Source organism: Thalia democratica, chromosome 4 (assembly GCF_965202585.1).
Source record: "Thalia democratica chromosome 4, ktThaDemo2.hap1.1, whole genome shotgun sequence".
In the NCBI taxonomy this organism is placed as follows: domain Eukaryota; kingdom Metazoa; phylum Chordata; class Thaliacea; order Salpida; family Salpidae; genus Thalia; species Thalia democratica.
The window spans coordinates 40,436,530-40,458,369 of record NC_139168.1 but is presented as its reverse complement, the minus strand read 5'-3'; the positions used below and the strand labels follow the sequence as shown (position 1 = coordinate 40,458,369).

General features: G+C 25.8%; 1 protein-coding gene across 1 annotated transcript; it reads right to left on the bottom strand.

Moving 5' to 3' along the window:
- Positions 1 to 1,594: 1,594 nt before the first annotated feature.
- LOC145834808 (uncharacterized) lies at positions 1,595 to 21,824 on the bottom strand. The gene is made up of 11 exons (XM_082942320.1): positions 21,761 to 21,824; positions 14,241 to 14,298; positions 14,044 to 14,075; positions 10,177 to 10,353; positions 9,552 to 9,638; positions 8,951 to 9,019; positions 8,484 to 8,702; positions 7,270 to 7,390; positions 2,494 to 2,552; positions 2,172 to 2,322; positions 1,595 to 1,689 (listed from the first exon to the last, which is right to left on the bottom strand). The coding sequence occupies exons 1-10, from the start codon at positions 21,803 to 21,805 to the stop codon at positions 2,191 to 2,193; spliced, it is 999 nt and encodes a 332-aa protein (XP_082798446.1). The 5' UTR covers positions 21,806 to 21,824; the 3' UTR covers positions 1,595 to 1,689; positions 2,172 to 2,190.
- Between the last annotated feature and the right edge of the window lie 16 nt (positions 21,825 to 21,840).

The window sequence follows — 21,840 nt, the reverse complement described above, 5'->3', positions numbered from 1 at the left end:
TTTAAAATTGTGAATATTTTTATATATCAGAGAAGAGTTTTTCACAACATTAAAAAACTTAATTACCTTTTTGGGGTTGAAAAAACTTAAGTTATCTTAAGTTATACTATGCTTTTACTTTTTAGCTATATCTTACTAAAGATTTTATAACAAAAAAGTTAGGCAGCTAAAAAATTAAATTCTTAACTTAAAAAAACTGGTGGTTCTTTAAAAAAATGCCATTATTTTTTTGTTTTCTAAGTTTATATAAAACTTTCTATAATAAAAAACCGGTATTTAACTTTGAGTTACTTATTATTAAAAATGTAAAAATACAAAATACTGCCTATTTATACCAAGAAAACTTTTCTTAATTAAAAAACTATGTTAATTAAAATTTGCAGATCAATAAACTTTCAGATTATTATCAACCACCAGTTAAACTGGTAAAAACTAGAAGCGTTCGGCAATTTTGAATTTCTCTATTATAGCAGAAAACGAAAACTTTAAATAAAACAAGTTATATTATTTTCTGTTTAGACCAGCACATACAACAGAACTTACATGGTTTGCTTATGCTAAAAAAATGGCAGTTCATATGCTCAAAAACATAGTACCAACTAAAACTTGTTTACTAAAAAAACTTGCGCACATAAGTAAAAAAAAATAAATAAATAGTTTTCACGTAGATAAAATAGAACTAAAAAAATATTCACTTCAAATTTTAAGGCAGTAATTATAAACGAACATTTATAAAACTGTCAACCTCTACTGTTTACAGAGAATTATTCCTTAATGCATAACTATAATATTTTAAGTCTATTTAGTTCGTGTATGCATATTTGACTCACCATAAAGTAGGACAAAGTTTGAATAAAAAACAAGCATATACAATTATGAAAAATACGCAGCTATTAAAAAATTAAATAAATGGTATCCCACGCTAAACATTTTATATTATTAAAATAAATAAAATCTTGATACACAGCCGGTAGTTTATTGAAAATGAATATACATTAATATACTGAAGCTTAGCGCAATTGTTTTATTTTAATAAAAAGTTGATACATCAAAAAAATACATTTAAAAATTAGCAAAGAAGCATGTTTTAAATTTAGTCCTACAAAACTTTTGTATACAGATCGTTTGACTACAACATGTTCTAGTTCTACATTTTTTTAGCATAGTTATCTCCTTAGAACTTATATTTAATAACAAAATTACTACCGTAAACAAACAAATAAATTTATGGTGTAAAAATTTATAAATAAATCAAAAATAATACAAGTAAGTCACTTGCAGTTACATATATTTAAATAATACCTGTACTAATTGATAACACATTACTCATCAATTAAAAATTAAATTAAAAAAATTTTTTTATAACAATTTTAGTTTTTTTAACTATGAGTTCCTTATAGTTTTAATTTTATGAGTTATTATTATTAACAAATTTTGTATTAACTACATTTTAATAAAACGAAATTCATAGAAAACAAGACTAAAACTGCACTAAAATTTACAATTTTTAGAAAAAAAAAACAAAAAAAAAGAGAGTTTTTAGTAAGATAAGTATTACCTAAATCACATAACATTCATCAATATTAACGAACTTTTAAATGTAATACTAAAATATTTTAGCTTTAAAAAAGGGGGAATTTTAGAAAGTATAAATTGTTTAAAATAAAACAGCAGCTTTTCCACCTTTACCTGTGTTTAAAGAACTTTTATTATAAATCAAAACAATCATTGCTAACTATAATTAACGACATTATAATTTAAAACATGAAACTGCTTATTATTAATTTTCGTAATTGTAAAATCATTAACAGACTTTCAAAAGTAGAATAAAATGTATTCAATAAGTAAAATTTAATAATTGTGTTTTAACTAAACACAAACTTGGCAAGTTTTTTTTTTGTTAACTTTATTCAGTATTTTTAAATGAAAGTAGTTTGTATGAATTTTTGGTAAAAATATCTGTTACACTTTTACTTTATTTTCTTCTAGTTCAACATTTTTTGAAAACTTTTTTTTATACTTTATTGTTTATAACTTGATAAATCAGTTCGTGATGAAACAGTGCACGAAAACAAAACTATATACATCTGAATTATGAAAAACAAACAAAAATATTGTAAAAGTATAAAAACCACATAAATAAAATACGAAAATACAAACAAATTACTTACCTGTAAAGCTCTCTGTTCTTTAGCGTACTTTTTTAAGCGTGGGCTTCAAGCAGAACTCGCATTCATAACTGTCTTCATTCTTATCTGGTTGATAATTTTTCAGGCACTCTGTTTTGTAGACTCTACCGCAATAGCTCACTTCGCATTTCATCTATTTATAATGTTGTCATTGTGATATTGTTGTTCGTGTTATCATAAAACACCATTGTTAAAGCGCTATAATATTTAGTTTTGCAATGAAATGAAAACTTATAGAACTAACGACTAGTAAAAGCAACTTCAGTATAAATTACTTAAAAAAGAATAAAAAGATTCCACTAACCACCGACGCTTTAGGATCCATATCAGAATGACAGTAGACGCAGTAGGTATCTTTGCGATCTGAAAAATTGATGACTTTTATTTCTTAGTTTAAAAAAAATATATATAGTGATTTATTTATTCATTAAAAAAATATGAATATAAAATTTTAAAGCAAAAACAAAACAAATGATAACATAATCTAGAATTATTTCGAAGTTTGATATATTAGTGAACTTTAAAAAAATTACATAAACTAAAACTTCTTTCAGGTTTTTGAAAGTACAATTTTTCTTGTTTTTTACTTAAAAAAGTAAATTTAAGGTAAAATGTATTTTAATTATTGAAAATTTACTGTAGTGCTACTTTATGTTGTAAAAAAATAAAGTTCTAAATAATATACAATTTTGTTATGTTCTTGACTATACTAAAATTCATTATTCTAAAAGTAAAACTGTTTAAATTATGAAATTACTGAAATAATACTCAAAATGAGCTTGGCTACTGAAAATTTACAAGAATATTTATGTCAAAGACTACGGCTGTTTTAAAGACAATATTTTAAGAGCTTTGGAAAAAAATCACTTATGAGAAAATTAAAAATTTCCAGACCAAAAACAAATTTAAAATTTAAAAAAAAATATTTTACAAAATTACATTTAAATACTTACTATAAACTAAAAAATTATAAAAAACAATAATTTACATAACTTGTAATAAAAAAAAATACCCCTAAAACAACGGAATTTACCTAAAGGGGTAAGTTTACCCAAGGTTAAGAATCGCTGGTTTATACTTTAAATTTTACCTTTCTACATGCCAAAATATCTATCTGTAATGTTTATCTTACATATGAAAAAAATACGCGTAAAATCAACACATAAAGCTAATCGATATTATTTAGTAGAAGTAAGGTAACATCACTTATATACCAAAAAATACAGGATTGCTACTAAAGATAGAATGAAAATTATTGGCATGTTAATCAACTAAGTGAGGTCTTAATCATAATTTTTATAAGTTTTTATCACATTTAGTATACAGATAAATATATTTTGCTAGGTTAAAAATAAAATATACAATTATTTTTTTTACATTTGAAAGTTAAAAACTTTAAAATAAAATTCAATCTAATCTTTTTTTTCAAGATTTTTCTTGGTAGCTCAAAATAACTTCTAGTTATTTGTATATTATCAAATACTATTAAACCACCTTAACACAAATTTCTTTAATACAAAAGTATTTACTTAAAAATTTAACGCAATTTACAAAAATTTTTGAAAAAATAGGGAGCCTCTAGACCAGGGGTCGGCAAACTGCGGCCCGCGGGCCAAATGCGGCCCGCGAAGGGTAAATCTGCGGCCCGCGAGCACGTTGTTTTTTTGAATGGAATGCGGCCCGCGAGAGAAATTTCTGCGGCCCGCGAGCTACTAAATATGGCCCGCTGAGCAAAAATAAATTTTGGTGAATTTTTTTTCGGGAATTTGGTTTAGATTGATTAATATCGTTTTAAGTCCCTGAATAACATTTTAAAACAACTAAAAAAATATATTGCTTTTACTTGAAATTGTTAAAAAGACAGATTAGCATTTGACAAGTGATTTTCTATCAGTTTCACAATAACTTTCATATTGCATCTGTAAATTTTTAGCTTAAAAAAGAAGTGCTTGGATGCAGTAGGTTGTTTATATAACATTTATTTAGTTATTTATATAACAAACTAAACGCAAATGCTTTCCATGTAATGCACAGTACTTAACTAAAATTTCTTTCTGTATAGTTCAGGTATTTTGTTTAACATGTAATTAGTACCTAAATTCTTTTATAAATGTTTTATCACAGTAATTTATATTTAAGTGTGCACAAAAACATTTGAAATAGCATGATAATAAATAGGTTTATTTTATTTTCCATTTAAAACATATTAAATTTTAGAAGGATTGTGTGCAATTTAAATTAATTGCTATAAACACCAATGTACATAGATGTTTAGAACCATTTTTTACACCATTTTTATAAATACTTAAGTTAAATTAAGTGAAGTTTAATCATATATATATTTCTTTTCTACTTGAAAATCTTAGTGTTTACAAACACTTTTAAAACAGTATATATGCAAAAATAAAAATTTATTTGTTATGTAAATTGGTAGGTATACAGTTTCATTTTTCAAACAAAAGTTTTTGGTAGATCGAATTTATTTCTTTGCTTTCCACCCTAATATACATATATGCTATTTTTTGTAACTACGTATTTAAGATATATTATATTTAGTGATGGTAAATTTAATAAATTTAAAAGTTATTAATCAAAATAGTTCAAATTCAAGCAATAAAGCAACTTAACTTTGCCACAATACTGGACTAAGTCAGTCATTGAATGTTTTTCAAATTTCAGGCTAATTTAGACATTTTTTTAGTATTTACCTTGAATTGCTTTTTTTGTTCTAAAATTTAAATCTAAGTTATCAGGCTAGCTTTTGGCACTCATTCAAAACTTTTTTGCTTTGAAAAGTGGCAAACAAACTTATGATTTATGTTTTGTTATACTCACAGTTGTTGTTATGATTATAATATATTTTAAGTCTTGCAGCTGCTATACTTTGAAATATTATTTATATTAATTTATAAGTGTGAACAATCAGTGTTGACGTAATACCTTGAATTTGACAATTTGCTTACAAAAACCTGGAAATTGAGATAAAGAAAAAAGAGTTTTAAATGTTTTTTTTTCTTTTAAAGCTACAGATGCAGAAATGAACAATATAATTTTTTCGCATGTGATTCAAATGATCCTTCCCTTCATTAATTTCATTATTAATTCTTTTGCCTTTTTTTGCGTTATTTGATAACTTAGGATACAACTTATTTTACAAAAAAAATAACAACTTCAATCAAGCTATTGCACGCAGAAAACTTTGATTGTAAATGTGCGTTAGACTTTAACTTAATTTTTTTTGTGTAAGTTTTTTAGAATCTAAATTTAATTTATAACTATTGAAGGTTAAAAAATTTTAGAAAAAAAAAAGTTTGTGGGTTTTATTTGCATCTAAAAAGTCAAAATCTGTTATTAGTTTTATGTTTCAAAGGTTTGTTTATCTGAAACTCCAAAAGTTTTGACTTTGTTTCAAGTGTCATTATATGGCACCACATTTCATAGATAACTTGTTTTTTTTTGTAGTACCAAGTTAAGTTGCTAAGACAAATGTTTTAAAATGTTTTCAGTTCAAACGGTATCTCCTTTTTATTAATTACTTTTGCTACTTTATAAATGCCTTGAAAAAATTTTCTGATCAGTCTGTAGTTACTGAAGATAATCATGCGCTTTGTTAAAACTGGAGTAAGCATTTTTTCGTTTCTTGCAATAACTCCTAACCTAACCAACGTTTTTATATTTTTATAGTTCGTCTTATATTTCACATTTACTATTTATAAATGCAAAATTTTTATTGCGATAAAGATTTGTTATAATGCTGAAAAAAAACTTCTTTTTATTAAAGGGTTAATAATTTTTCATTTTCTCGTTATAAATATTTAAAAAACTTAAATATACATTCAAGCTGATTTATAACGTTTATTTTTTTGTTTATATTTAATCTGTTAATAAACTTCGTTTTTTTTGTAAACTTTGTTATAAACAGGATTGCAAAAAAAATGCCTAGTTTAGAAATTTGTGTACTCAGACTAAATTAAACCTGTTTAAGACATTGTTGAAAACTCAGGTCTGTGTGAAATTTATTTTTCAAGTACTTTAAGTAAATCTATCAATACTCATAATAGTTTTATGATTGTAGTGTAATTTATTTATTGTAATTTATTCTAGGCTACGTACATATTTTGTACTTTTTAATAATGATAATATTTTAGTTAGTTATTTAAGCTTGATTAACAGCTATTTTTAAGCTTTTTTAACTTTTAGTAAACTTAGACTGGTTTTATATTACTCAAACATTTTTAGTTGTTAAAGTGACAACTATGTAATAAACTAGTTAATTAGTAATAAAGAATTCGAGCAATAATTATGTAAAAAACCAGTTTTAGGTTTCTTCAATAAAAATAGGTTTTATTTTGATGTAAACTAATTACTGAATTTTTAAAAGAGTGCAAATTTTTAAAAACTTAAAATTTATTTTCAGTAATTAACAGTTTTTTATATGAAAAATTAGTTGATAACATAAAAGAATGTATAAAAGTCACTCATAAAGTAATTCAAGCTTGGTTTTTATAAAAAGTTAAGTAAATATTAAGTTAAACTATTAACTGAAAAAAATAGTACATAGTTTATTAAGAATTAAATATAATAGTCAATGTAAATGTAAATCCTTTTTTTTTTAATATATTGTCTATGTAAAAATAAAAGCAAATCCAAATAATAAACTTAATAAAAGTTAACTAAAAGTGTGACTAAAACTAAAACCAGAAGATTATTTAAATGTAACTAAAACTAAAACTGCGGCCCGCGAAGTTTTTTGAAACTTGAAATTTGGCCCGCGAGCACCAACTGCCTGCCGACCCCTGCTCTAGACTTTATACAATACTATGTAACAGAAATTAATATATGCAAAAATTTTGAAACATTAGCTTCATTTTAATGTATAATTTTTTAAGTAATATTAAATAACTAAGTATTTAACAAATCTGTAATAATTCCTACTAGTAATACTTTGGAAAATATTTTTGATAACGAAAAACGGTCAGTCTGAAGACACAACTAAGTAAAGTTGGAAAACTTGCTTTGAATAAATAAGATAAGTTAAACAAGTAGCTATAAAATGATTCGTTCATAGTTTAAAACGAACCAGAGCACATGAGGCACTTGAGGATGCAGTCGTGTCTGGCGGCCATCATGGAGTTGAGGCTCATGTCGAAGTGAAAGCTGCGTGGAATCTTGGGAAATATATCGCACATGTATCTTGCCACCTGTATAGTTAAGTGTCTTGTTTTTATAACTTTTTATGTTTTGGTATTTATCTTTATTAGCTTTGTCTTTAAATACAAGGTAGTCATAAGTCACTTTATGTAAAAATTGTCATTTATAACATAAATTTTTAAAATTTTACAACTCACCATTGAATTTAGTTTTTTTGTTACTTAAAAAATATTATAGCTTTTGTATATTATTTCTCACTTTAAAAGTACTATAGCTTATTTTTAACAAAATATTATTGCTTTACTAAATTTTATACTTCATTTTTAGTTTTATTTCATCACTCTGTATTGATTTTCAACTTTTTTTTTGTATCTGAAGAGCTGTTTTTCAGCAAAACGTCGTCATACAAATAAAATTAAACAAAAGCTTGTGCTATCATAAGATAACCATATAAAATCCCCAACGTCGTAAAACTGTACTCTAATAGTTTGGTATCATTTTCCAAGCTTTTTTTTATTGATTATTACAATATTGTTAAACATTTTTTCATAATCAAAATTAGTTTTGAAATAGTACTTTTATCACTTCAAATTTTTCTTATCAATAAACATGACTTAAAACTTTAAGCTTAATAGTATAAATTGATTTTTTCTATATCACGAGATTAAGTAAAATTTTAAAAACAGATTATTAAAGTTCTTATTTAATATTTTCAAATAACTACTTTTAAATAAAGTAACGCTACAAATAGTACGTAAATATAATAAAAATAAAACGTTATTAGAGTTGAAAAATACATTTTTTCGAAAATTACTTAAAGAAAGTTTGAAGGTAATGATTATTTTTAAGAATAACTTACAGAATCTACTCTTTAAATTTTTTTTTGTATATTTAAAAATAAACAAATTAAAAAATATATATGTTACAGTAATAAAAATCAAATAATCAATGAGCTAAAACCAATAAGTTGAGTTCTAAACAACCACCGAAAAAAAAAATTACAAATAAAACAGTTTAGTCTTTTGAAAAAACTTAAAAATCAGTCATTCAGCACGTTTTCAATATAAATGTGACTACATAATTATTTTTCCTGATTCTAATGTCATCAAGGTAACAAAAAAAATTAAAAAACTTCAAACTAACGATGCATACAAATACACCGCACGAGTGAGTGTCCGGCTGCGGGTTGTTGTGGCAGTGGACCAGCTTCCAATCGGTTGCAGTCCAACGGGGGTCCCTGCCGCCCAACTTCTGATTTCTCACCTGAAACCACTTTTTCAGACGATCGGCAACGACCTCTTGGTCTTTGAATACGTACAACGAATCCAACAACATGATTTTCTTGCGTGTTTGGTTCATCATCTAGCGGTGATTTGTAAAATAAGACTCCATGCAAACTCAAAATTGCTTATTGACTAATTTGTTTACATAATCCTTAAAATTGTAATTTTCTTAATATATAGTTTTTTGAAATATATATCACTTTACTTTGAATTTATAAACTAAAACTTTTTTAGTATATTATGTTTATAATTAAAACTTACAAATAATTCAAAAAATTTGTTTATAAAAGTTTCAATTTGAAAACAACAACATATATGTTTACTTACAAACAAAGTCCAATGATCACCAGTAAGATTGACAAATCCCAAACAACCTTCATAATTGTCGAAATTTACCTTCAATTAAATACTTTTGTAAGTGTTTTAAATTTTATTTTAAAACTAATTTTTTGAACCTATGTATACAAATTTTTAAAAATATTAAATAAATAATTGTGTTTTATTTGTAAATTAGTATATAAGATTGAATAACTGTTTTTTCTAAACAAAATATAAAAATTATAATTTAATAATAAACCTTTATAAAAATAATACTTTAATTTTTGAAAACTTATCTTAAACTAGAATTGACTAAGAACTATATTGAAATTAAAATTTTTATTAGAAAATATATACAAATGAGTTTTATGTTTCTAATTTCAACAGGTACAAAAAATTACTAAAAAATTACTTAAGTAGTTTTACTAAAGATCTATGCAACTTTTACATATTCTTTGCATATTTAATATAGTCTTTAGTAAAAAGTATGAAAAACTTATGAGTTTATAAATAACCTATTTAAAGTTTTATTGACATAGATAGCTGATTTTTTTCTAGACAGGTTACTGAAAACTTTATACTTTTAAAAGGTGGTTTAAACTATTTATACCTTTCTCATTGTTGTTCTATCGAACTTTGCTTGATCATTATTCAGGATCATTTTCACAACATTGTTGTCCATAAAGCACAGCTTTTTCTGTTGAAGAATATTTTTTAATTATCTATTATAAACCCTTTAAGTTTTGTAAAGAGCTTGTACCCTTTTAAATTATTTAATTATTATTATTATATTGATTATTGTGCAATGTTGGACTCAGGCATCAAAACCTGAGCCACTTAAACAGGACACACAAAAAGAGAAAAAGAAAATAAACTTATATTCAACACTTTAAGATTAATTATATATATAAAAACATAATTTAAATGAAAACACAAAGTTAAACACAATATGATATACAAATGAACTAAATTTAAAAAAAATTCAATTCAAAAATTGAAACAAAAAAATCTTTAAAAGAACCTAACATTTTACTTTAGTATTTAAAGTATATTTTAACAAACAGTTTCTTAAACTTGAGGAAATATGGCAGTGTTTAAAACTTGCCAAAATAAGTTGTTGATTATTTTTAAACTGTAACATTTACTAGATGTCATCAAAAAATATTATTTTATTCTAGTTGCTAAAAATGAAGTATGAAGCATTGTGCATTTCACCAAAAAATTCAAAAAATAACTTGTTTTTTTAACAGGAGATGAATATAGAATTCTAATGCATCGTCTCTAATCCTTCGGTTGGGTCTCAAACTCCGGAGTGCTTGCCATGTAATCGACATAGTTCTGTCATACGCAGGCATCTGAAGCCTTCCAATGTTTAGATCTGGTTCTCTTCTTCTTTCTAGCACAAACTCCATCTATGAAAAAACATTAGTTCTCTTTAATTAAAAACAACATAAAACAACTCAAATTTTTTCTAAAAGCCTAAAGGTAGCCGGATTAGAGAAATTTAAAACCAGCGAGAAACACTATGTCTACTTATAATAAACAATTAATTAATAACTTATTTTATTGATTACACACGATTAGATAAAAACTCTTAAAAAGCAAATATACCAAACCATATTAAAATAATTAAGAGAAAAAACTACAAAGATTTTTAAAACTTTATAAAAATTAAGCTCTAATTTAAAGTCAGATGATAAATGTTATATGCTTTGATTTTTAGAAAACAACTTTAGAAAACAATTCTAAATAAATTCAACTCAGGTGATAAATAGTGAAACAAAATAATTTGTATAAAAATGGGTCAGCATTGACTCAAGAATTTACAAGAAAAAATAGAAGTTAGTGAAAACAAGTTAGTATCCAAAACAACATAAATTGAAAAATTTTGACAGAGATCTGCAATTCAAATACATTGATACAAGATAAAACAAAAAAATTACCAACAACAAAAATGTATATCAACAATTTCCATCAGTGTATATAATTTCAGTAAAATAAATAAATTTTAACTTATACAGCTTTGTAATACAATCAACAACATAAGAAAATTAATCAAAAAATATATATATAAGACAATTAAAATTAAAGTACAACAAAATATCTTAATAAATAGAGAAATAGAATAATTGAATTATTTTTGTTTGCATAAAGTTGGCTTGTAATGTTTAAGTATAGTTTCAAATTAAATATATCAAAAGCATTAAAATTCTAAATACACTCAAACTTGCTTCACTGTAAATCTTTGCACAAATTGGGTTTTTAATCAAGTGCTCAGCTATTGATGTTGTTTTTGAGCATTTTTAGTTGTAATTTCAATGGACTTTGGTTAATATTTTAAATTATTCAAAAGTTTTTTTGGAACATGTTCCCTGATTATCATTACTAACAGTGTCTGGAGGTTTGACCTGTATAATAGGATGCTTACAAAAAGTGCGACGTTTGAGTTTTCTGCTCAATTTATGCTAGCACTTTTTGACTTTCTGAAAACAACCCCAATGCAAACTGTATGTGACCTAAAAAATATGACCTTAAGAGTTTTTAGTTATAAAATGCTCCACATGTGGCAATTATCAGAAAAAGGCATTGTGCGTAACTTAAGACAATTTGAAGTAAGTTTTACAGAGGCACTTCTTATATTTTAAAAAAAAAAAAAAAAAAAGTGATAAAAAATAACTAAAAATCAAAAAAGGCCTCTGTAAAACTCTATTCAAATTGTCTTAAAATGTGCACAAAGTGTTTTTGTGATAAAATCTCTAATAAAGCATTTTTTGGTTATATACAGTTTGCACTAGGGTTGTTTTTAGAAAAACAAAAAGCAATTGCTTAAAGTTTTTTTTAACAGCTAAAGTTTTGCAAAAGATGTTACTGTGATAATTGCCATATGTAAAAAGGTAGCTGAAAACTCAAAGGTTGTATTTTTATAAGCACCCTAATGTATATCTATTTGAGCATCAGCATTTGAACATGTAAACAACATAACTATTACATTATTTAAGTATGAGACCTTTAAAGTTTTGACTTTGGACTAAGTTAGAAGTGAAACATATTCAATGTTTGTCTGCATAGAAAACTTTTTCTGAATTTTTTTGTTAAAAATTTCAAAATGAATTAGCATCTACATAGAGCAAAACCAACACCACAAAGTCAGAAAAACTTGCTCGTCTGGTGCAAAATCAGTTTAATTTGAAATCTGTTTAAAGAAACTGACAGAAAAACTGTTTCTGATTTACCATACTCATATAAATCAAGTAATTTTTATTTAAACAATAAAAAATACTCATCTTACAACAAAGAAAACTTTAGTCTATGATACAACTTTTTGAAATAAAATTTATCTGAAGTTCAAAACTTGTTTTTTACAAGCTGACCTTTTTTTGTAGAGTTCTATCTTTGCTACCAGAAAATTTTAACCGATTAAGAAAACTCAAAGTATCTTTGAGATATAAATGATCAAATGCAGTGAACTCAATAGGTTCATTAATAGAAGGAGCAAACCAAAACTAGAAAAAAATCTGTTTTACATGAAAATCTTTCTTCTCTTTCATTTTTTAAGCAATCTTCTTTTAAGTTTACACCAAGTCCATTACTAATATTTAAACCGTTTCAAGGTTTCTAAACACTGAAGTAAAGCAGCTATCAAGCCAATTACACACAAATGTTTATAGAAAACCAATAGACACAGGCCTAGTAATGCAATAAACTAGTAGTAGTATTTGTCCAAAATCTTCGAAACTTAGTTTGACAAACTTTTAATAAATTTTATTTTAGAAGTTTGATAACAATAAATATATGCTTACATTTTACCATTTTTTAAACATTAATCAAGAATCTACAAAATCATATAGGGTCTTAAGTTAACGAATTCTTTGAAGTTCATAAAATCGTCAGTTCAATACTCAAAAAAAAAATAAGAGATTAACATGAAAAATAAAAAGAAGTCAGATATCAAAATTTTCTCTTATTTCACTTTGTTCACATTGTTTATTTTACAATACAATTCCAAAAATGTACATTATCTATATTTCAAAGATACGTTGTTGTAATTAAACCGGTCTACACCGACAAAAAAGTTTCTGACTTCTTAAGCAACAAAATAATATGCTTGGAAATATTTGACACAAATGATGATTTATAGATGCACCTGCTACGTAGACCAGAGTATCTCTTAAACTGGATAGACATAGAGACAAGTTTTCTGACGGTTTACAGACCACTGTGGTACAGACAAAAAAAAAGCGCAATATTCAACCACCTGTTTAACTGTACACACTGCCAAAACACTGTTATTGTACAAAACTTCAAAGTCTATAGAATGTAAGAAGAGTAAAAATGTACCACCTGGAATCAATGTTAATCAAGGAAGAAAGGCCCAAGTTAAATACACAAATAACATTAAATGAAAAAGCAAAACTATTGACAATTAACTAACTTACATATTTTTACTCAGTTTCAAATACAACATGTTAGTGTTTGTATTTTTGTAAATCTTAAGTCTTATATTTAAATGTCGTAGTACCTTAAACACATTTTTTCAAACTGTCTACTAAGTGATAATTTAATGTTATCAGTTGATAAGACATATAGTAATATTTCGAATACATTTGTGAAAATAAAAAATAAAAAGAGTAACTTTCAAAAACTAATTTGTTTTTCTTAAAACCGCAAAGCTAAACTAAATTGAACTTAAAAATATTTATATATTCTTTTTTTATAAATACAGTTAAAACAACTAATCTTTTGTAAACAAATACAGAAAAAATTAAAAGTTGCTAAAACAGAATAAAACATTTAAGTCAATTATTAAAAACCAACATCATCAAGTAACATTTAGTATCATTTAACTTAAAAACAAATACTTTAAGACTGCTATAATATTTTTAAGTATTTACATCACTATAGTAAATAAAAGAGAAAGTTTATCTAATTAATTTATATTTAATAAAATCACAGCTTGATTGTTGAATTTTAAAATATATGTTGTAACTAGGTTTTGAGCTAAAATAGGTAAAAGAAATTAAACAAAAGCTTCTATAAAAATTTGTACATTATGAAATCTTTAAACATTTTACTTGAATGAACTAAAAGAGAAAAGTATTTACCTCATTTCTGGATTCATCCTCCGATTGCTGATCTGTGACAAAAAAATTAATCATTAAAAACTTTCCTATCAAACCATAAAACTAAACAAAATACAACTAAATATTTGATTTTGTGATAAATATTCTCGATAATATTTTTTTAAACTAAACTTATAACTATTTGTAAAAAGGCAATTTAATAGAATTGGTAAACTTACATGATGGAAAAGTGAATGTATCACCAAGGACAAAATCTGTTACTGGTGGTCTTTCGTGCTGTAATTTGTGAAATAAAAAGAAATTATTTATTATATCATTTAAAACCTAGTTTGAACTTTCTATTAATAATATAAATTCTAATATCAAAATCTCAGATAATACTAATTCTGTAGACATATTCAATCAGTTTTGGGCATAGAGGGAAAAATCAATTTTTAACCAGTTTGATCTTATTTCGTTCAGTTTCAACTTCAGCTACAAGTTGCTCTTTACAGCTTAAAAAAATTAAAAATAATTTCTAAGATATAGCCGGTCAAAGACTACAATAAGTTCCTTATGGGAAGCGCAAGTTAAAATGGTGAATAACTAGAAATTACTAAAAACCTATTCTGTGTTATCCTACACTAAACTATGTTAATTTATACAACTTTTTTTACTAAAAATATATAACAGAATACATTTCATTTTCTTTAAATTTATTTAAGTACTTTCAAGTAGGACTCGTCAGAAATAGTTTCCTACTGAATTGGAATGAATACAAATTGAAATAAAATTATACTGCAGTTTAAAGTTTTAAGATATAAAATGATGTAATAATCAAATGTTAAAAATTAAATAAGTGCTAATGCTAAACAAATTTGGTATACTAATAAAACTCGGTAGAATTAAAACAATCTAAATAAAGAAGCGATAAAAATTTTAAATAAAAACTATGCTTAAAAATAAAGTTTAACAAGAAACAAATTACTTTAAAATTACTAATATAAGGATTTTAAAAGTCTAGTTTGGTAAACGAACTTTTTCTGCTTACATAAAATGGGCCTTAAAGATTGAATACATAAGGCTTCCAGAATATGCAATTGAAAAGAGTTCTCCGCTCTCACTAAGACTGAAAAATTGTCCTTTTTATAATTTTTAACACACTCAGGATTGTCCAACAAATGTTGCCCAATCGCCGAGAAGTATTTTTTAGTTGGTTTCTCAGAACAGCCATCAAACCACTTTTTCAAGACTTTTGGAACATGTTGATCGATTTTTACATGAAACCTTTGAGATGTTTTTCCCACGTAGTCACTACCACAGTGACAACTAAATTTATAGATGATGTTACTTTTTTCATTGGTGGGAGAAACATCTTTGTAAATTCCACTTAGAGGTCGATCAGTATACAAAACTGTTCTTAAATGAACAGAGCTGAAAACTTGGCTTATTTCCTCTGAAATTTTCTTAGAAAACCTCTCAGAAATATTTCCAAGGTAAGGAAGTTTTAAGTATACTGGACACTTCTGAGGGCCAATCATTTTTAAAGCTGTTGAACTTCTAGCTCTTGTTATAACTTTCGAAACTAAGTTACCTGGATAACCAAGCGAAAGGAAAGTGTTTTGAAGTGTTTTCAAGTCGCCTTCAAGAAAGCAAGGAGAACAAAGTCTGGTGAAACGCTTCACCATACCCGTTAAAACTCCTTACTTCTGCTTGAATGGACCAAAAGATGCCCATGGAACATATAATGCTTCTGAATTTAATTTACGATGAATTTTAGTTAAAAGTTCCCCCTCAACTGATCGTTGAACACAAACATCTAAAAAGTTTAACAAATTGTTGTGTTCTTCTTCTTTTGTAAAACTGAGATTTTTGTGAAGATTATTAACATCATTAAGAAAACTGGAGCTCTCTTGTCTATTTTCAAACATAACAAAAGTATCATCTACGTATCGACTATACATGAGAGGACTTTTACAGTTCAAAAATAACTTACTTTCTAGGTAACCAACAAAAATATTAGCCAAGATAGGACCTAAAGGTGAACCCATTGCAACCCCATCTATTTGTTTATACATTTTACTATCAAAACTAAACTCAACACCTAACACAGCCATGTGTAACATTTCTTTACACACAAATTCCGGCATCTGAGGGTGTTTTAAATCGGAATGATACAATACCTTTAAGCAAATTTCAATAACCTCCACTACTGGAATATTAGTGAACAAGCTTTTGATATCGTATAAAATCATATAGCTACTCTTGACTTTGGAACGAGGAATTAGACTAATTTTTTCTATAAATTGGAAAGAATCTTTAAGAGAGTAATTTGAAAATTTGTGTAAAACTTGTGCAAGTGTTTTTACTAAGAATTTTGCCAAATCATTTTTTGGCGAACCTATCATTGATAAAATTGGCCTTATAAGGCAATCATTTTTATGAACTTTAGGAAGACCATACAGTTTCGGACGTTGTGAGCCTACCGGTCTGATTGAATTATACGTAATTTCACTAATGAATTTAGTTTTGTACCAACCTAACATTTTCCTTTGATAAGAAAGTTCAATGCGTGCTGTGAAATTAAAAGAGTTTACAGAACCTATATGTTTGAATTTAGTGCAATCGTTTAATATATTTTCCATTTTACTAACATAATCAGAAGAATTTAAAATTACAACACCAGAACCTTTATCCGGTTTTGTGATAATAATGTTTTTGTCATTTTTAAGTTGTTTAAGCTCTTTTATGCAATTCTTAATCATTCTGAAATCACCTAAATCAGTTTGTGTACCACTATAACTATGTGCAAAATCACAAAGTTTGGCATCTAAACTGTTATGAGCTTCAGTACTTACAGGCTTATGATGGTTTAACTGTGCTGACAAAGATTCAAAATTACTAAAGACTACCTCACGACTTATGTTTCTTTTTGGTATTGAAAACTTTAAACCCAATTTTAGAACGTTAATTTCATTTGATAAATTCAATTTAAAACTTTAGTAGATAAATTTAAAATGTTGCCAATATTATCATTAGTCACACCAAATCTTAAAGAATTAGATGAACTCCTAAAGAAAAGAAGAAAAATCCGAAACCTAGTTCTTCAAAATGAGTTTCTTAACAAATGCATTCAAAATAAGGTAATTCCTTCTTTCATAAAATTTAGAATAGATAAATCTAAACTTAAAATAAGCCCAAAAATAGAAAAGTTCTTTTTAAATGACGAAATCAACAAAAACTCAAAGCTAATTAAAAACATTAAATTTTCATACCAACAAAACCTTGTTGATATTGATTTATGGATTTCTCTACTAGATAAATTAAGATATCTGAGACATTTAAGTTATATTGATAAAAAAGAAAAGTTGAAAAGGTTAAATAAACATGATAAATCGTTAAGGTTTTTGAAAAAGAAAAGATTTGGTGTGACTAATGATAAAATTGGCAACATTATAAATTTATCTACTAAAGTTTTAAATACAAATGTAATTAACGTTCTAAAATTGGGCATCTTTTGGTCCAGTCAAGCAGAAGTAAGGAGTTTTAACGGGTATGGTGAAGCGTTTCACCAGACTTTGTTCTCCTTGCTTTCTTGAAGGCGACTTGAAAACACTTCAAAACACTTTCCTTTCGCTTGGTTATCCAGGTAACTTAGTTTCGAAAGTTATAACAAGAGCTAGAAGTTCAACAGCTTTAAAAATGATTGGCCCTCAGAAGTGTCCAGTATACTTAAAACTTCCTTACCTTGGAAATATTTCTGAGAGGTTTTCTAAGAAAATTTCAGAGGAAATAAGCCAAGTTTTCAGCTCTGTTCATTTAAGAACAGTTTTGTATACTGATCGACCTCTAAGTGGAATTTACAAAGATGTTTCTCCCACCAATGAAAAAAGTAACATCATCTATAAATTTAGTTGTCACTGTGGTAGTGACTACGTGGGAAAAACATCTCAAAGGTTTCATGTAAAAATCGATCAACATGTTCCAAAAGTCTTGAAAAAGTGGTTTGATGGCCGTTCTGAGAAACCAACTAAAAAATACTTCTCGGCAATTGGGCAACATTTGTTGGACAATCCTGAGTGTGTTAAAAATTATAAAAAGGACAATTTTTCAGTCTTAGTGAGAGCGGAGAACTCTTTTCAATTGCATATTCTGGAAGCCTTATGTATTCAATCTTTAAGGCCAATTTTATGTAAGCAGAAAAAGTTCGTTTACCAAACTAGACTTTTTAAATTCTTATATTAGTAATTTTAAAGTAATTTGTTTCTTGTTAAACTTTATTTTTAAGCATAGTTTTTATTTAAAATTTTTATCGCTTCTTTATTTAGATTGTTTTAATTCTACCGAGTTTTATTAGTATACCAAATTTGTTTAGCATTAGCACTTATTTAATTTTTAACATTTGATTATTACATCATTTTATATCTTAAAACTTTAAACTGCAGTATAATTTTATTTCAATTTGTATTCATTCCAATTCAGTAGGAAACTATTTCTGACGAGTCCTACTTGAAAGTACTTAAATAAATTTAAAGAAAATGAAATGTATTCTGTTATATATTTTTAGTAAGTTATGCACCGGAAAAAAGCTGTACAACTTTTTTTGTTATAAAATTTTTATTTTTATGTTTTTTTTTTTTGTTACGACAAAATTTTCTAAATATTTTAAGGAACATTTCCTAAAAGTTTATGGTAACTATCCAAAAAAACATAGGTAAATATAGATTATTTTTAGTAAAATAGTCTTTTTTTGGACTTTTTTGTTTGCACCTCCCATACTGAACTTATTATAGTCTTTGACTTTGACCGACTGTATCTCAAAAACTATTACGAATTTAAAAAATCTGTAAAAAGCAACTGGTAACTTAGTTAAAACTTAATGAAATAACATCAAATTATTTAAAAAATGATTTAAACTCCCATATGGCCTTAAAAGTAAAATTTTTACAGCCAGTGTTATCAATAAAATTTCAGCATTATAGGTTGACAAAAATCATTATTAAATAATAATAATAATAAAAATAATAATAGTAATATTAATAACAACAATAATAATGCTGATAATAACAATAATAATAATATTAATAATAATAAGTTGGTTTTAAAATAACAATAGATACTGATACAACTATATGCAACTTTATAGACATAACATTGGACTTCACAAACGACTTATTTAAACCTTACAAAAAAGAAAACACAGAAACTATATACATCAATAGAAATTCCTATCATCCTAAAATCATTTTAAAAACTTACCAGCAATGATAGAAAACAGACTAATTAAATTATATAAAAACTAAAATATTTTTGACCACAGTATATGCACATACCAAAACGCGTTAGTCAAATTAAATTTTATACACAAACTGATTTATAAGGAAGATTTTAAGAAACAAAAAAAGGAAAGAAACAGACCAAGAAAAGTAAGTCATTTCAATCCACTTTTGCAAATCAGTAAAGACAAATGCAGGAAAAAAAATTAAATTAAGGGCATAGGGGGGGGGGGGGGGGTTAAACACCCTTTTTTGGTTTTTTATCTTATTTTATATAGTTTTTACTAAGCTACAAGATGCTTTTTACAGATTTTACAAATTCAAAATAATTTTTGAGATATAGCCGGTCAAAGTCGGAGGCAGCAACAGGTTCCTTATGGGAGGCGCAAACTAAAACTGCAAAAATAGACTATTTTACTAAAAATCTATTTTCTCCTACGTTTTTTGAGATAACTACCTCAAATTTTCAGGAAATGTTCCTTGATATATTTGGAAAATTCTGTCAGAAGGAAGTTTTAAAAAATCAAAAAATTAAAATTTTATATAAAAAAAAAACTAAAAAAACAGTTTTTTTTTAGCTTTTTTGTTATAAAATTTTTATTTTTTATTTTTTTTAAATTCTGTTCAGACAGAATTTTCTAAATATTGCAAGGAACATTTCCTGAAAGTTTGAGGTAGTAATCTCAAAAAACGTAGGAGGAGATAGATTTTTAGTGATTTCTAGTTATTTGCCATTTTAGTTTGCGCCTCCCATAAGGTTCCTATTGTTGCCTCCGATTTTGACCGGCTATATCTCAAAAATTATTTTGAATTTTTTAAATCTGTAAAAAGCATCTTGTAGCTTAGCAAAAACTATATAAAATAAGATCAAAAACCAAAAAAGGGTGTTTACCCCCTCCCCCCCCCCCCTATGCCCTTAATAAACAAGCATTTTCAACAAAACAACAGTCTAAACAAGTTAATAAATAAAAACAATAGCAAGTTGTCGTATAATTGCATGAGCAATATAAAAATGTTAATTCAAGGAAATAATAAAAAACTTAAAATAATATAGAAAAATTTAAAATACTAACACAGAAGAGTCAATCTCCAATTGCAGAAACAAAAACCTATGCCCACTCAAAAACAAATGCCTAACCAAAAACTTATAAAGCTACGGTTACCACAAAAAAGAAATAAAGGAATATGTGGGAAGCACTGGCAACCTTTTAAAACAAGGTGGTATGGCCCTATCAGAGAAATGAAAGTCCACAAGGAAAACAGCACCGAACTATCCAAATATATTTGAAAATTAAAATATGATAACACTAATTACAACATTAAATGGAAATTTTTACACAACATTGGCCAAATAAGGAATCCGCAGAGAATCTGCATGGCCTGTACATATTAGAAGATGAAAATATTAAACGCTGACAGTATTGCTTCTTTAAATAAAAGGAACGAATTAATATGTTCATGTGTATATTTTAAAAGGCTTTATTTTAAAACTTAAGAATTTTTGATAAATAAATCACTATTTGGGTTTGTACAAGCAAATATTAAAATCCAATTTCAAACTTTTAAATTCATAATGTCATTAGATTTTATAAGCATAATTTATAATTACATCACAATACAATAGTTAATAATTTTTTAAACAGTAAATTCAGTCTAATGGTTTAGTTGCAAGAGTTGTTTTCTTTTTTTTTTTGTAATTAACAAATTATACAAGCCTGCTAAATGTAAGTATTTTTATTTGTTTAAGTTTTAAAGTTATAATATTATTAAGTAGCTTAAATTTTTCAAACATTAACATAAACTAACCTGGAAACATTATGATTTTCCTAAATTGATAGCTTTAAACTATAAGTTATATTTGTTTTTTTTTCTTAGTTTTTTATTTTAAGTTTAGCCTAATGTCTTCTTGCATGTTTATGTAAAAAAAATTACAGATTTTATTAAACTGATGATCTCGTTCGATTTGCTTCAAGCGAGTGAAACATTGTTTTGTTATAAAATTTAAAATTTTGAATTGATTATAATAATAATAATATATTAGTAGAATGTTTATTTTTATGGTAAGCAAACTAATCTTTAAATAAAGTTACCCTCTGTTTAAATAAAACTGAAAGCAAATGAGAAGTTTACTGTTATACTTTGCTGAACTATAAACAGATAATACTTCAAAAGTAGTGGTATAATATATCTCAAATGATACAGTATTTACACTTAAAAATCAGTTGATATTAAAAACACAAAAATATTTAAAATATGAAATACAACTATAATACCTTATGCTTTTCAGCAGTCCCTAAAATGTCATTACACACCACCCCTACTAATTAGCTCAACTTTTTGTTTTTACACTGCTTAAAACTTTTTTTTTTAAGAGAAACTATTTTAGTTTAATTTAAAAAGTATTATATTAAATTTTTTTTTTATAATAACTAAAATAATCTTAGTAGTATATTTTTTAGTATTCCTAAATATATAATACTAACCATATTAATATAACTTGTATTATTCTCCCCTTCTCTTTTTTCCATTCTGTTTACTTTTGAAATATAAACTGCACAAAACA